This window comes from Salminus brasiliensis, chromosome 24 (assembly GCF_030463535.1).
Source record: "Salminus brasiliensis chromosome 24, fSalBra1.hap2, whole genome shotgun sequence".
Classification (NCBI taxonomy): domain Eukaryota; kingdom Metazoa; phylum Chordata; class Actinopteri; order Characiformes; family Bryconidae; genus Salminus; species Salminus brasiliensis.
This window is the reverse complement of record NC_132901.1, coordinates 25,443,809-25,456,521: the sequence shown is the minus strand read 5'-3', so window position 1 is coordinate 25,456,521 and position 12,713 is coordinate 25,443,809. Positions and strand designations below refer to the sequence as shown.

General features: G+C 41.3%; 1 protein-coding gene across 1 annotated transcript; it reads left to right on the top strand.

Annotated features, from left to right (window-relative positions):
• Window positions 1–8,307: 8,307 nt before the first annotated feature.
• Window positions 8,308–10,848, top strand: LOC140546917 (G-protein coupled receptor 4). Its single transcript, XM_072670381.1, has 2 exons — window positions 8,308–8,379; window positions 9,462–10,848. The coding sequence occupies exon 2, from the start codon at window positions 9,469–9,471 to the stop codon at window positions 10,486–10,488; it is 1,020 nt and encodes a 339-aa protein (XP_072526482.1). The 5' UTR covers window positions 8,308–8,379; window positions 9,462–9,468; the 3' UTR covers window positions 10,489–10,848.
• The last annotated feature ends 1,865 nt before the right edge of the window (window positions 10,849–12,713 follow it).

The window sequence follows — 12,713 nt, the reverse complement described above, 5'->3', positions numbered from 1 at the left end:
CTAGCTAGTGTATCCAACATGCTGATAAGTGCTACAACTACTACAACTACTTAATTATTTGGCACTACACAGTTCTTCTACTGCTCCACAGCTCAATGCTGGGGGGCTTTATACACCTCTAGCCCACACCTGGTATTAGGCAGCATGGTGCCAATAGGTTTACACTGTTTATCTGCTCCAGAGAGTCCTATTCTATTGGCAGCACTTCTCTACAGGGGCTAGACAAGCTGTGTGTGTGCATTTGCACATCTGTGTCATCAATGGGTGCAACCTAAAGTAGCTGAATGCATTTATTAGAAGGGGTGTCCACAAACTTTTTTTCTTTTTTTGACTTTTTTGACCCTTTCCTGCCTTCTTTCCTGTACTTATTGCTTTATCCAGAGTAGCAGTAACTCCACCCTGTATATTAATCAAGGTTTTCTTTTGGTCTCAGAAACTAAAGCTTTCCTCCAAAGAAGAAGTGCACAGGGAAGGACCTGACAAGGACGTTTTTATTTCCCTGTTGCCACCACAATATCACGAGTTGCTCCATAGTAAGTTTGGTAAGTAAGGAAATTTGATTTGTGTGTGTGTAAAACTGGCATTTCCTCAATATCGCAATGAACTAATAAAGTTAGGCCAAAGGTTTTCATATGCATGTGCCTATCCACCATCAGCCTTAACTCTAGGCCCTGATTTTTCACCACATTCAGAACTTATGCTCTGATATTTCCCATATTTCCAGCCTTTTATTTTTGTTAGAGATTGTATTATTGTTTTGCTGTGCTGTTAATTACATAATTGCATCAGAATTATTATTATTATTATTATTATTATTACTACTACTGCATAATTATTGGTATTGTTGCAGCTTTATGTACTTAATAAATGAAATGATAAAAGCTTACAAACAGGTAAACAATAACTTTTCCTCTGTAATTAATTCAGAAATTAAATTATTGCCTAATGAGCATAAATGCAGTACTGTCTGGACGTTTAGAATCTACATTAAACTGATTTTTGTTGTTTTTGTTTGTTTTAATCAGCTTATTTAATTAATATTCAAATATTTAATAGTTGTTTAAAAAGTTTTATATTCTGCTGGCTATAGGCTAACTGTTACAACTGAGGTTTAATATGGATTTGACAGTAAATTAGTTTTGGTCTAATTGACAATGTGCTGTGAATTGACTCTGCAATATTTGCACTGTTTCTCAAGGCTTAGCAAAGCAGGTGCTGGAGCGTATTGTAGGCCACTGTAGGAGATGTCCACATGCTTGATAACAGGAAGCTCTTTTTCTTCTTTTTCCTTATATATCTTTATAAACCTGCTGCTTTTTCTTCACACTGTAACAAATGCGAATCCTGAATTTTCTGCAAGTGCATTTTGTCTTGCTGCACTCTGTACGCTGGGTCCCAGTGGCATACAAGGTGCTCATAAATCAAATGCAATACATATTACATATTACATGCAACCCCTACCTACTCTTAGGGCCTCCAACGGCAAACCCTGTGTATTTTCGGCCACTCCTCCGCCAGTCCTCCGCCTACACGTTGTGTTACCCTGTAGATAACGTGACCTAGATTTGTTCAACAGGTCCACTCGGCCCGGGACACTGTTACGTGGCAGGGGTTGCTGCATATTTAAATAAGAGAGCACACCAGTCAGTTGTCCCTGAATGTAGAGCCATTGACATGGGCAAAGGATGAGATTTGACTGATGTCCAAAAGAGCATGATATTAGGGTCCCGGGCGAAGGGCTGTAGCATCTCGGAAACCACTAACTTAGCCATAGTAAAGGTGTACTGAGAATAGACTTCTCGCACACTGAGGGCCTCTCACCGCCATAACGGTGGTGCCCCACGGAGGGGAACGACAACTCCTGTGAGTGGTACACTCTCGGCCACTCGCTTAGCATGCTGCCTAATGCCAGGCATGGGCTAGAGAGGTGTAAAGCCGCCCAGCATTGAGCTGTAGAGCAGTGGAAGAACTGTATTCTCTGGAATGATGGATGGTGGTGCTCCATCCAATACTTGTGTTGGGATGAGTTGTTGCTGAATGCAATCAAATCCTCACAGCAGTGCTCCTCCAAAATCTGGTGGAAAGTCTTTATCCCTGAGTAGTAGAGACTCCAATAAAAGCAGGTCCTGATTTCAGAAAATACAATGAATGAGCAGGTGTCCCAATACTTTTGTCAGATGAAGCCAGCATTAATAAAGAGGTCTTTCGAACCTGACAGTGATGAGGGTTGAAGGTGAGTGGATGTAAACAGGATGTCTGTGGTAACAGGCTGTGCTCCTCAGTGTACACACTACCAGGATATACTGTCTGAAATAGAGTGTGTAACGGAAAGCTGTCAAGTGGTAAATGGAGACAAACGCAGGTCGCACTAGCTTTATCATTTGCAAAAGGTTTATTTAATGGCCTCACGCTTTTGATAAACCAAATCCAGCAAATTGTGCAATTGCTGCCTGACTGCTTATAAGCCGTTTTACATGGTGGGCAGTCATTTATTATCTTTTAGATATAAAAACGGGCGAAAAGTGCTTACATAAAAGGCTGATTTGTCACCTATTTATAAACCTGTTTTATTGTTCTGTGACTGTATTACAACCTTGTTTATGATACTGTGCAAAGTGATGCAGTCATGCTGAGAATAGATAGCGTGCGTCCGTCTAGCGCATCTTCTGAAGGCCTCTTTTATGGACAACGATCTGACAGCTTTGATGCTGATGAAGGAATGAGATGAAAATGGGGGCATGATTAACAGTTAAGCTGCTGTCGTGGAGTAAACTGGGATGCTTTTAGCCTTTACATGTAATTCCTTATGTTTTATAAGGCTGCATACCCAAATCAGCCATAATATTAAAACCACTAAACCACTAAAAAATATTGAGAATGCTGCTAAAACAGCTCTGAAGTCCACAAGACCTGTGGACAAGAGGTGTGCTTTCTCCTTTGGTGTCCACGAATAAACGCTAGCAGTCCTGTACACTGTGAGGTGGGGCCTCCAGAAGCATCAGTGAGCCTGAATTAGCCGGTTCACCAGTTTTGCAGTGGTTGGCACTGACCACTACATTACCAGGAACACCCCACAAGACCTGCCTGATGTTTTGCTTGGGCATCAAACCCACAACCCTGTTATCAATAACACCAGGGCTCTAACGGACAGACAGTGCTAGATAGTGCCGGAGTTGGTTGATCATAAGCATGAGGCCATTAAGGACACCTCGAGCCATCACTGTTTGACCGTTGTCAGTGTCCCAATCACCCTCAAGAACTGACTGTTCACAGATTTATTAGCCAAGTATGTTCACACACAAGGAATTTGTTCTGGCTGAGACTCTCTAGTGTTAACAATATGCAGCTACATATAATGTATAGTCAATAGGGCATTTCTATACAGTGTTATTCACAGAAGTATACAGATTAAATATTGTGAACCACAACAGTGTGGCAACATGAAATGAATATGAATGAATGGTGCAGTAATGCAGTAACTGTAAGATAAAAGTGTATCAGTAGTACCTATGGCCTGTAGCTGATGATGGAGATCAGCTGTTGAGGATGGTGATGGCGTGAGGGCAAAAGCTGTTCCTGTGTCTGACAGTCTTACTGGACATAGTTCTGTAGCTTCTGCCAGACGGGAGCCTGGAACCTGAAAGAGGCCAGGGACTCTGTAAGATTTTTCTCTTGCTACCTAATATATGCACTCCTTGAAACCATTGGACACCAGCTCATAGATCAGCCATAACATTCGTACCACCTGCCTTATACTGTGTAGTTCCCCCTTGTTGGCCAAAACAGCTCTGACTCTTCGAGGCATGGACTCCACAAGGCAACAAGACTAACATTAGCGGCAGATCCTTAAAATCCTGTACATTGTGAGGTGGAACCTCCATGAGCATCATTGAGAGCCCTGTTGCCGGTTCGCCACTTGGTTGTCTTTCCTTGAATACCTACATTTGGTGGGTACTGACCACTGCATAACTGGTTTTGGAGATGTTCTGACCCAGTTATCTAGAACATCACAGTTTGATTCTTGTCAAAGTGTCTCAGAGTCTTACGCTTGTCCATTTTGCCTGCTTCAACACCTCCATCACCTTCAAGAACTGACTGTTTCCTTGCTGCCTAATGTAGCCACCCCTAGAAACCATTGGGAACCAGCTCACAGATCAGCCATAATATTAAAATCACCTGCCTTATACTGTGTAGTTCCCCCTTGTTGGGCCAAAACAGCTCTGACTCTTTGAATCATAAACTCCACAAGACCTCTGAATGTATCCTGTGGTATCAGATCCTTGAAATCCTGTAAGTTGTGAGGTGGGACCTCTGTGAGCGTCATTGAGAGGGGCCTTGGGCGCCCATGACCCTGTTTTCAGTTCGTCAGTTGATTGTCCTTCCTTAAAGCACATTTGGTGGGTACTGACCACTGCATACCCGGTTTGGTTCTTGTCAAAGTGTCTCAGATTCTTACGCTTGCCCATTTTTCCTGCTTCATCACCTCCATCACCTTCAAGAACCGACTGTTTCCTTGCTACCTAATGAAAAGTGGCCTTGGAACCAGATAACCAATGTTCCAATCTTCATCTCACTCACCTAGTTTCAGTCAGTGGTTTTAATGTTATGGCTGATGGGTGTATATTTCTATTAATGGTGTTGAAATTTCTATGACTGTCCTTTAGTTTGATTTTAATTAACTCGTTTTTGTTTGTTAATTAGCTCTCGCTCTCCAGACCTCGCTAAGCAAAGCACTTGACAAAAAAAACAGCAGAACATTGTTTGCACTGCTAATTAAACAGTTCATCATTTTTCCCAGGGCCTCGTATCATCGCTGGTCCACATTAAGTGCAAGAGGAAAAGACTGAAACTGCATCAGTGTTGGGAGCGTTATTCAAATTCCCTGATTCATGCTATTAGCATAATGCTTCGCTAGCATCTGAGATGACATTAGCAGGTATTTCTTATACAGCAGACTAGGCATAATGGGAATGCTTCGTGGCTAATCCTTAGCTCGGATACAGTGTGACACCCGAAGGACGGCACACGGTTAAGGACGGATGTGCTAAAATTGGTCAGTATTTAATCATATACAGTACTCTGCCAAAGCCTGAAATGGTGTGTGTTAAGCTGCACTATATGGACAAAAGTATTGGGACACCTGCTCATTCATTGCTTCTTCTGAAAAAAATAGTTTATCTGCTTTTGCTGGAGTAACTGTCTCACCGGGTCAGGGAAAAGCCTTTCTGCAAGATTTTGGAGGAAGATTGCTGTGAGGGTTTGATTGCATTCAGCAACAAGAGTGTTAGTGTGGTCAGGATGCTGGATGATCACCATTCCACCCCATCCCAGAATCCCAGTATTGGATGGAGCATCCTCTAGCCCATGTCTGGCATACCTAAAGTAGTTGGGTGCATTTATTAGAAGGGGTGTCCACAAACATTTGGACATATAGTGTTAATCTGGGTGCCCCCTAGTTGGGACCGTGGTGGCTCAGTGGTTAGCGGTCCGAGCTATTGATGATATTGAGTTGTGGGCTCAATACCTGGGCTCAGCAAGCTGCCACTGTTGGGCCCTTGAGCAAGGCCCTTTACCCTTCACTGCCACAGATGGCTCAAATGTGGAGGCCACATCACCCAACACTGTAGTAATGCTGTCTATACTTGTTGAGGACATTTGGACATCTGATCTTCACTTTAACAACATTAAGAGATCTCCTATATCTGAGATCCCTGCTTCTCCGACAGCCTTGGAGAGCTCGTCTTTGGATCTGGCCATGGTGATGCTTTTTTGAATGAGCAGAGTCGGCAGAGCTGGTTTACATATGTCAAGATGTAGTGTAAGAAAACAGAGTAAGAAAACCAGCCTTGTTCATTTGAAAGAAAGGCTGGAAATTGGCCATGTAATATACATTATGATGCACTATGTGGTAGTCGAATTTGCTTCTCCTTGCTTAAAGAATCAACTCGAGCAGTCTCGAGCTTTAGGAATGTAGAAAAACGCACTTTAATCCTGCAGTAAACGTAACGCAGACGGAAGGCTTCGGAAAACCAGACAAATACCTTGCTTGTACAGTGACACTTTTTATATTCCACAAATACGCAATACGTATCCATATGCCAATACGATCCATATGCCAATACAATCCATATGCGATAACGCTGTTTTTCTGAGCCCCCTGTGGTGAGGCTGATGTTAAGCTGATAGACCCCATTGTTTCAAAGTAACAAAGTCACCATTTGTCTGCTCCTATTCCCCAGACAGTTCCATATGTAATAGCATGTGGTAAAACTCAAATAAATACAATGAAAATAAACCATACATACAATACTGTCATTGCTGAAAAATGAAAAAAAACAATTCCCCCAGAATTATACAAAAAACAAGTCAAAAACATCAGGGTAACACAAATGTCGTCCGGATTAAACCTCGCTGAAGACCAGGACGTCTGGAACAGTGTGCTCTGGTGTCACGGTTTGTCACGAGACAGAGGTGGACGTACTCGCAGGATAATATTTTAATGCTAGACAAGAAAACAGAAATCAAATAAACACCAAAATCCCATAAAGAGGCCAAATCTACAAACCATGAACTGGCACGAACACAAACGCAGGAACAGGAACATTTGCACACATACATGCACAACCACACATGCACAAGAGCAGACAAGGGACGACTGAAACAAAGGAGTACTTATACAGACACTAACAAGAGACTCACGAGGAACACCTGGAACTAACAAGGGGGCGTGGCTACAAAGGAGACACTGGTGGAAACACTAATGGACAGGCGTGTCTAAGGCAGACAAGACACAAATAGAGCCAAAACCAAACAAAGGCAGACATGACAACAGGGGCAGGCATGACATCTGGACAGATGATGCTTGACTCTTGTCTGGATATTATTCTTTGACAGTAATGTCAAATTTAGTCAATTCCAATTGGTCATTTTCCAAGACTGGACATTTCCAATAAAGTGGACTTGCTCACCTCCCATTAAAATGAAAATCAAACTTGCAAACTTGTTTCTGATGGTAGGGACTATACTGACATCCATTGTGGTGAGAGCTACCGGCTACCGTGATGACATTAAAGGGCTGTTGGAGACTTCTTTACTTCTCTTGTGGGTCTGCTCTTTTGGGCTGGACTTGCTGAACATGCTGGCAGTTGTTGTAAATGATTTAGTGGACAGTGGAACGACTAACTGTCTAATTTCCGTTTTGAGATATTTTCATTTAAACCCCCTTTCCAGACTCCTCTGGATCTACACCCTCCTTCCTGAAGGCCTCAGAGAGCTCTCTGGATCTGACCATGATGGTGATCTTCTTCACCCCTCACTTCAACTTCAATCAAGAGCAGACCAGACTAAACGTCTGAGCTTTAAATAAGACGACCGACTCCTCCAGAATAATCCTCTCCAACCATGTTCTGATCATCTACAGCTGATGTTCTGCAGCTGATTCTAGTTTTAGGCATTTTAACCCCTTAACACCCCAAGGCTTATTACACACTGTACAAACTGGTGGGGCTATTCTCTGGTAACGGAAGCTTGTAATAACACTTTCAGCCCACCGGCGGACCCTGGGCTGTTTAAGAAGTTGAGTTGTAATACATTTGGGGGGATTCAAACTTTTTCCTTGTAGAATATTTACATTTTTAATAATAAAATGTTATAAATTATGTTTATAAAAGACATTCAAGACTTCAGGTGTGTGAGTTTAGTTAGATTACCTCCATCTCTCAGTGTTGATCACTTTGAGATCCAATCTCCAGATATTTAAATATCATTTAAAGGAGTATACGTCATATTAAATAATATAAATATCACATAATATAAAGTTTTTAATGACTTTTAATGAATGGATGTTATAAATGGATTAATAAGATTATTTATTCATATTTTATAATCTTATATTTGCCTTAAACCTCTTTTCCACAAAAGAAAACAATGCCAGTTATGCTCTCTGGTGACAGGGCCAACGTTAGACCACTGTGCCACTCGGAAGCGCCAATTATTTTATTAATGAATTAAGAGTAACCTAGAATAAGATAATCCTTTATTAGTCCCACAGTGGGGAAATTCCTAATCTGGACTATTTAACTTTAGAAACAGTAGGAGTTTGCAACCTACAGTGAAAGTTTCAGTCCCTCGTTCTGATTGGCCACCAATGGCCACAAATAACCACTATCACAAACCAAAATCAGGATAGGGAATTACACACTTCTGTATTTGATCACTTGTCTTTACATCATCGTTTCCTGACGCGAGCTTCCTCTTTCCTGCGTGTCAGTTACAGAGTCTTATTTATTGAGCCTTCAGGTTTAAGAAAGCTCAGAAGACTTGGGATGTTTGTCTATGCAGAGCAGTCACTGAAGGCTCACTGTAGAGAGTGAGTTCAAGGTAAACTATTTTTTTTTGTTAATTTAACCTCTTTATTGAGCTTTTAATTGCAGGAGGCAATGTAAGGTTACTAAATGCTGTAATGTACTATAAGTATACTGTGTGTGTGTGTGTATATATATATATATATATATATATATATATATATATATATATATATATATATATATATATATATACACACATTTATATAAAACAACTGTATCACTTCTTTCAGTGCGATCCCTTTGGGTCCTGAGCTTATTACTGAAGTCCAAATTATTCGATTTATGACTTGAATTATTTGAATTAAATTTGATTATTATAAATGTGGTCCCATATTGAATGGGCTTATTATGTTACTATTAAAATTATTAACAATAATTACAGTTTTCTGAAATGAGCAGGTCCTTTTTTTTTAGTTTTGTTCAGGAAAATACATCATATAGTCACATCATATAATCATATAGTCACTGGCCACTTTACCAATTGTAAATTAATAATATATATATATATATATATATATATATATATATATATATATATATATATATATATATATATATATATATATATATATACTGTTCTTTTAGTGCAAACCTCTTTGGGTTCTGGGTTTACTATTCAGTCATTAATTGACTTGAAGTCTAGACGATTTGGTTTATGAATTATATGAAACTGTTAGAAATGTGTTTCCAGATTAAATGGGTTTATTGTGTTAATATTAAAACTGATTAACAATAATTAGATTGTTTTGACATGTGCAGGCCCTATTTCTATAAGTTATCCTATTTTGCAACTTGGTTCAGGACAATACAGAGATTATCACTGGCCACTGGAAAGTTACAGTTTTGAATTACCAATCAGAGTTGACTAAATTGATTAAATTCTCCTCAAAAGAAGTTTCTGGCAAAGGCTTGAGTTGAATTTTTTTAGCATATCCAATTTGAACTAAACAGGTTTTCAACAATGTGAATGGTCAAAACATCAAACCTGACTTAAATAATCCTACATATATATAAATATGAACAGAGGCTAAGTAATTTTGCTGATTTTTGACTCATTAAACTCTCAATTTTCCATTTCTCTCATGGCATACACAGCCCAGAGATGGAGAGCATTTCAAACACCAGCTCATTCAGTGGGTCAGGCATATCAGAGGTGGGCAACGCATGTGGAATAGACTTCAAGCAAGACAGCATCTTCCTTCCTGTCTTGTACGGCATCTTCTTCATAATTGGCACACCAATGAACCTGTTGGCTCTGTTTGGGCTGTACCGGCTGCTCAAATCGGAGAACGTTCTACCGGTGTTTGTCATCAACCTGTTACTTGCCGATCTCATCCAGCTATTGACCCTGCCCTTGTGGATTGACTATTACGCCAATGAACACAACTGGCGCTTTGGACCCCGGGCGTGTCAGTTTATGGGGTTGTTCTTCTACATCAGCATCTATGCTGGGATCTTCTTCATGTGCATCATTGCGCTGGAGCGTCACCTGGCCATAACCAGGCCTCTAAAGTTCCAGAATTACCGGCACCTGAAGTTCGCCTGGCTGATAGCGCTTGGTGTTTGGGCTCTAATTGCCGTGCCACCATCGGTTGCCTTCAACAAACTCTTCCCCAAGCAGAATTACACCCTGTGTATTGAGAAGTATCCTTCAGAGGGCAATTTCATCACCTACAGGCTGATTACTTTACTCCTGTCCTTCATCGTACCCCTCGGTTTCATCGCCGGGCTCCACCAACAGACCCTCCGGTCGCTGATGGCAATCAACTCCCTTTTGTCCGAGGAGAAGAGGCGTATCAGAGGGTTGCTAACCCTCCTGGTGGCCATATTTGTCACGGTGCTGGGACCCTATCATTTTATCGGATGCGTGAAGTACCTTGGGCTGCTGATCCACAGCCAGGTGTGCGAGTGGGAGAAGGCCCTGTTTGTACCTTATCAGCTGGGAAGAGGTTTGTTAAGCCTCAACAGCCTGCTTGATCCCGTGCTCTATATTTTTCTGCGGAGCGATTTCCAGGCGCTAGCGGGGCGCTATATGCCCTGTTTGAGGACAGCGAGGAGCCAGAGGCCTCCCGGTGCAACATCGGACCTGCTGGAGAGGTCTAAAAACTCCAGCCAGGACTGAGGGCAAGGCCAGGACTGCCTTGTTTTCTTCTGGGTTTCATTTCCTGTACATTGTAGTATCTCTTTTTTCTTTAAATGCTCTGGCATGGACTCCACCGGTTTGTTCTAAAGCTTCTGATGAGCAGATCAGATCCTCCTGATCTGAACATGACCTTTACTGAAAAGGAGAGCACTCAAAAAGGCCCCGAATAAAGCCCTTTTATACAAAAGCAATGCCATAAATGTGCTTAAACTGCAATATTTACCTACAAATAGTGAAGAATCTTGGTTGTTTCTCCTTCATTGTTCTTTTCATTACTTTCCAAATGACAAATATGTGTTAATTTCCAGATTTAAATAAAAAAAACAGATTTTTAATAAATGTCCACAGACTTTTCACTGTACTTTGAATACAGAATGTGATTAAAGGTAAAGGGTATAGCATTTGTATTGTTATACAGCAAAATGTATCCTCTGCATTTATCCCATCTGTGGTAGTGAACACACACACACAAATCCGGAGTGGTGGGCAGCCAATTCCAGCACCCAGGGAGCAGTTGGGGGTTTGGTGCCTTGCTCAAGGGCATTTCAGCCATGGATTGAGGAAGGAGACAACCTTCACTCCCTCCACCCCCACTTCTTACCTGCCAGTAGGATTTGGACCGGTGACCTTCCGGTCTGAAACTCACTTCTCTAACCATTAGGCCACAACTTCCCCCTTAAGCCTCTGATTAAGACCATTACACATCCATTCTGGGAGATAATATCATTATCACTTGATCACATGATCAACTTTACAGAGTAACCCATATTTGCAATATTACCATTCTTAGCAGCAACTTCTGGTAAAGCTCAGGTTCTGGTAATGCTCAGGGACTGATAATGCTCAGGTTCTGATCATGTTCATGTTCTGATAATGCTCAGGAACTGATAATGTTCAGGTTCTGGTAAAGCTCAGGTTCTGGTAATGCTCATGTTATGATAATGCTCAGGTTATGATCATGTTCATGTTCTGGTAATGCTCAGGGACTGATAATGTTCAGGTTCTGGTAAAGCTCAGGTTCTGGTAATGCTCAGGTTATGATCATGTTCATGTTCTGGTAATGCTCAGGGACTGAACTCCAGCACCCAACTCCAGCACCCGGGGAGCAGTTAGGGTGAAGGGCCTTGCTCAAGGTCCCAACAGTGGCAGAATAAAGCCCTTTTATACAAAAGCAATGCCATAAATGTGCTTAAACTGCAATATTTACCTACAAATAGTGAAGAATCTTGGTTGTTTCTCCTTCATTGTTCTTTTCATTACTTTCCAAATGACAAATATGTGTTAATTTCCAGATTTAAATAAAAAAAACAGATTTTTAATAAATGTCCACAGACTTTTCACTGTACTTTGAATACAGAATGTGATTAAAGGTAAAGGGTATAGCATTTGTATTGTTATACAGCAAAATGTATCCTCTGCATTTATCCCATCTGTGGTAGTGAACACACACACACAAATCCGGAGTGGTGGGCAGCCAATTCCAGCACCCAGGGAGCAGTTGGGGGTTTGGTGCCTTGCTCAAGGGCATTTCAGCCATGGATTGAGGAAGGAGACAACCTTCACTCCCTCCACCCCCACTTCTTACCTGCCAGTAGGATTTGGACCGGTGACCTTCCGGTCTGAAACTCACTTCTCTAACCATTAGGCCACAACTTCCCCCTTAAGCCTCTGATTAAGACCATTACACATCCATTCTGGGAGATAATATCATTATCACTTGATCACATGATCAACTTTACAGAGTAACCCATATTTGCAATATTACCATTCTTAGCAGCAACTTCTGGTAAAGCTCAGGTTCTGGTAATGCTCAGGGACTGATAATGCTCAGGTTCTGATCATGTTCATGTTCTGATAATGCTCAGGAACTGATAATGTTCAGGTTCTGGTAAAGCTCAGGTTCTGGTAATGCTCATGTTATGATAATGCTCAGGTTATGATCATGTTCATGTTCTGGTAATGCTCAGGGACTGATAATGTTCAGGTTCTGGTAAAGCTCAGGTTCTGGTAATGCTCAGGTTATGATCATGTTCATGTTCTGGTAATGCTCAGGGACTGATAATGTTCAGGTTCTGGTAAAGCTCAGGTTCTGATAATGCTCAGGGACTGATAATGTTCAGGTTCTGGTAAAGCTCAGGTTCTGGTAATGCTCAGTTTATGATAATGCTCAGGTTCTGGTAATGCTCAGGTTATGATCATGTTCA

What these genes read in the sequence shown, in the direction of transcription:
- LOC140546917 (XM_072670381.1), top strand. Translation starts at nt 9,469, where the DNA reads ATGGAGAGCATTTCAAACACCAGCTCATTCAGTGGGTCAGGCATATCA.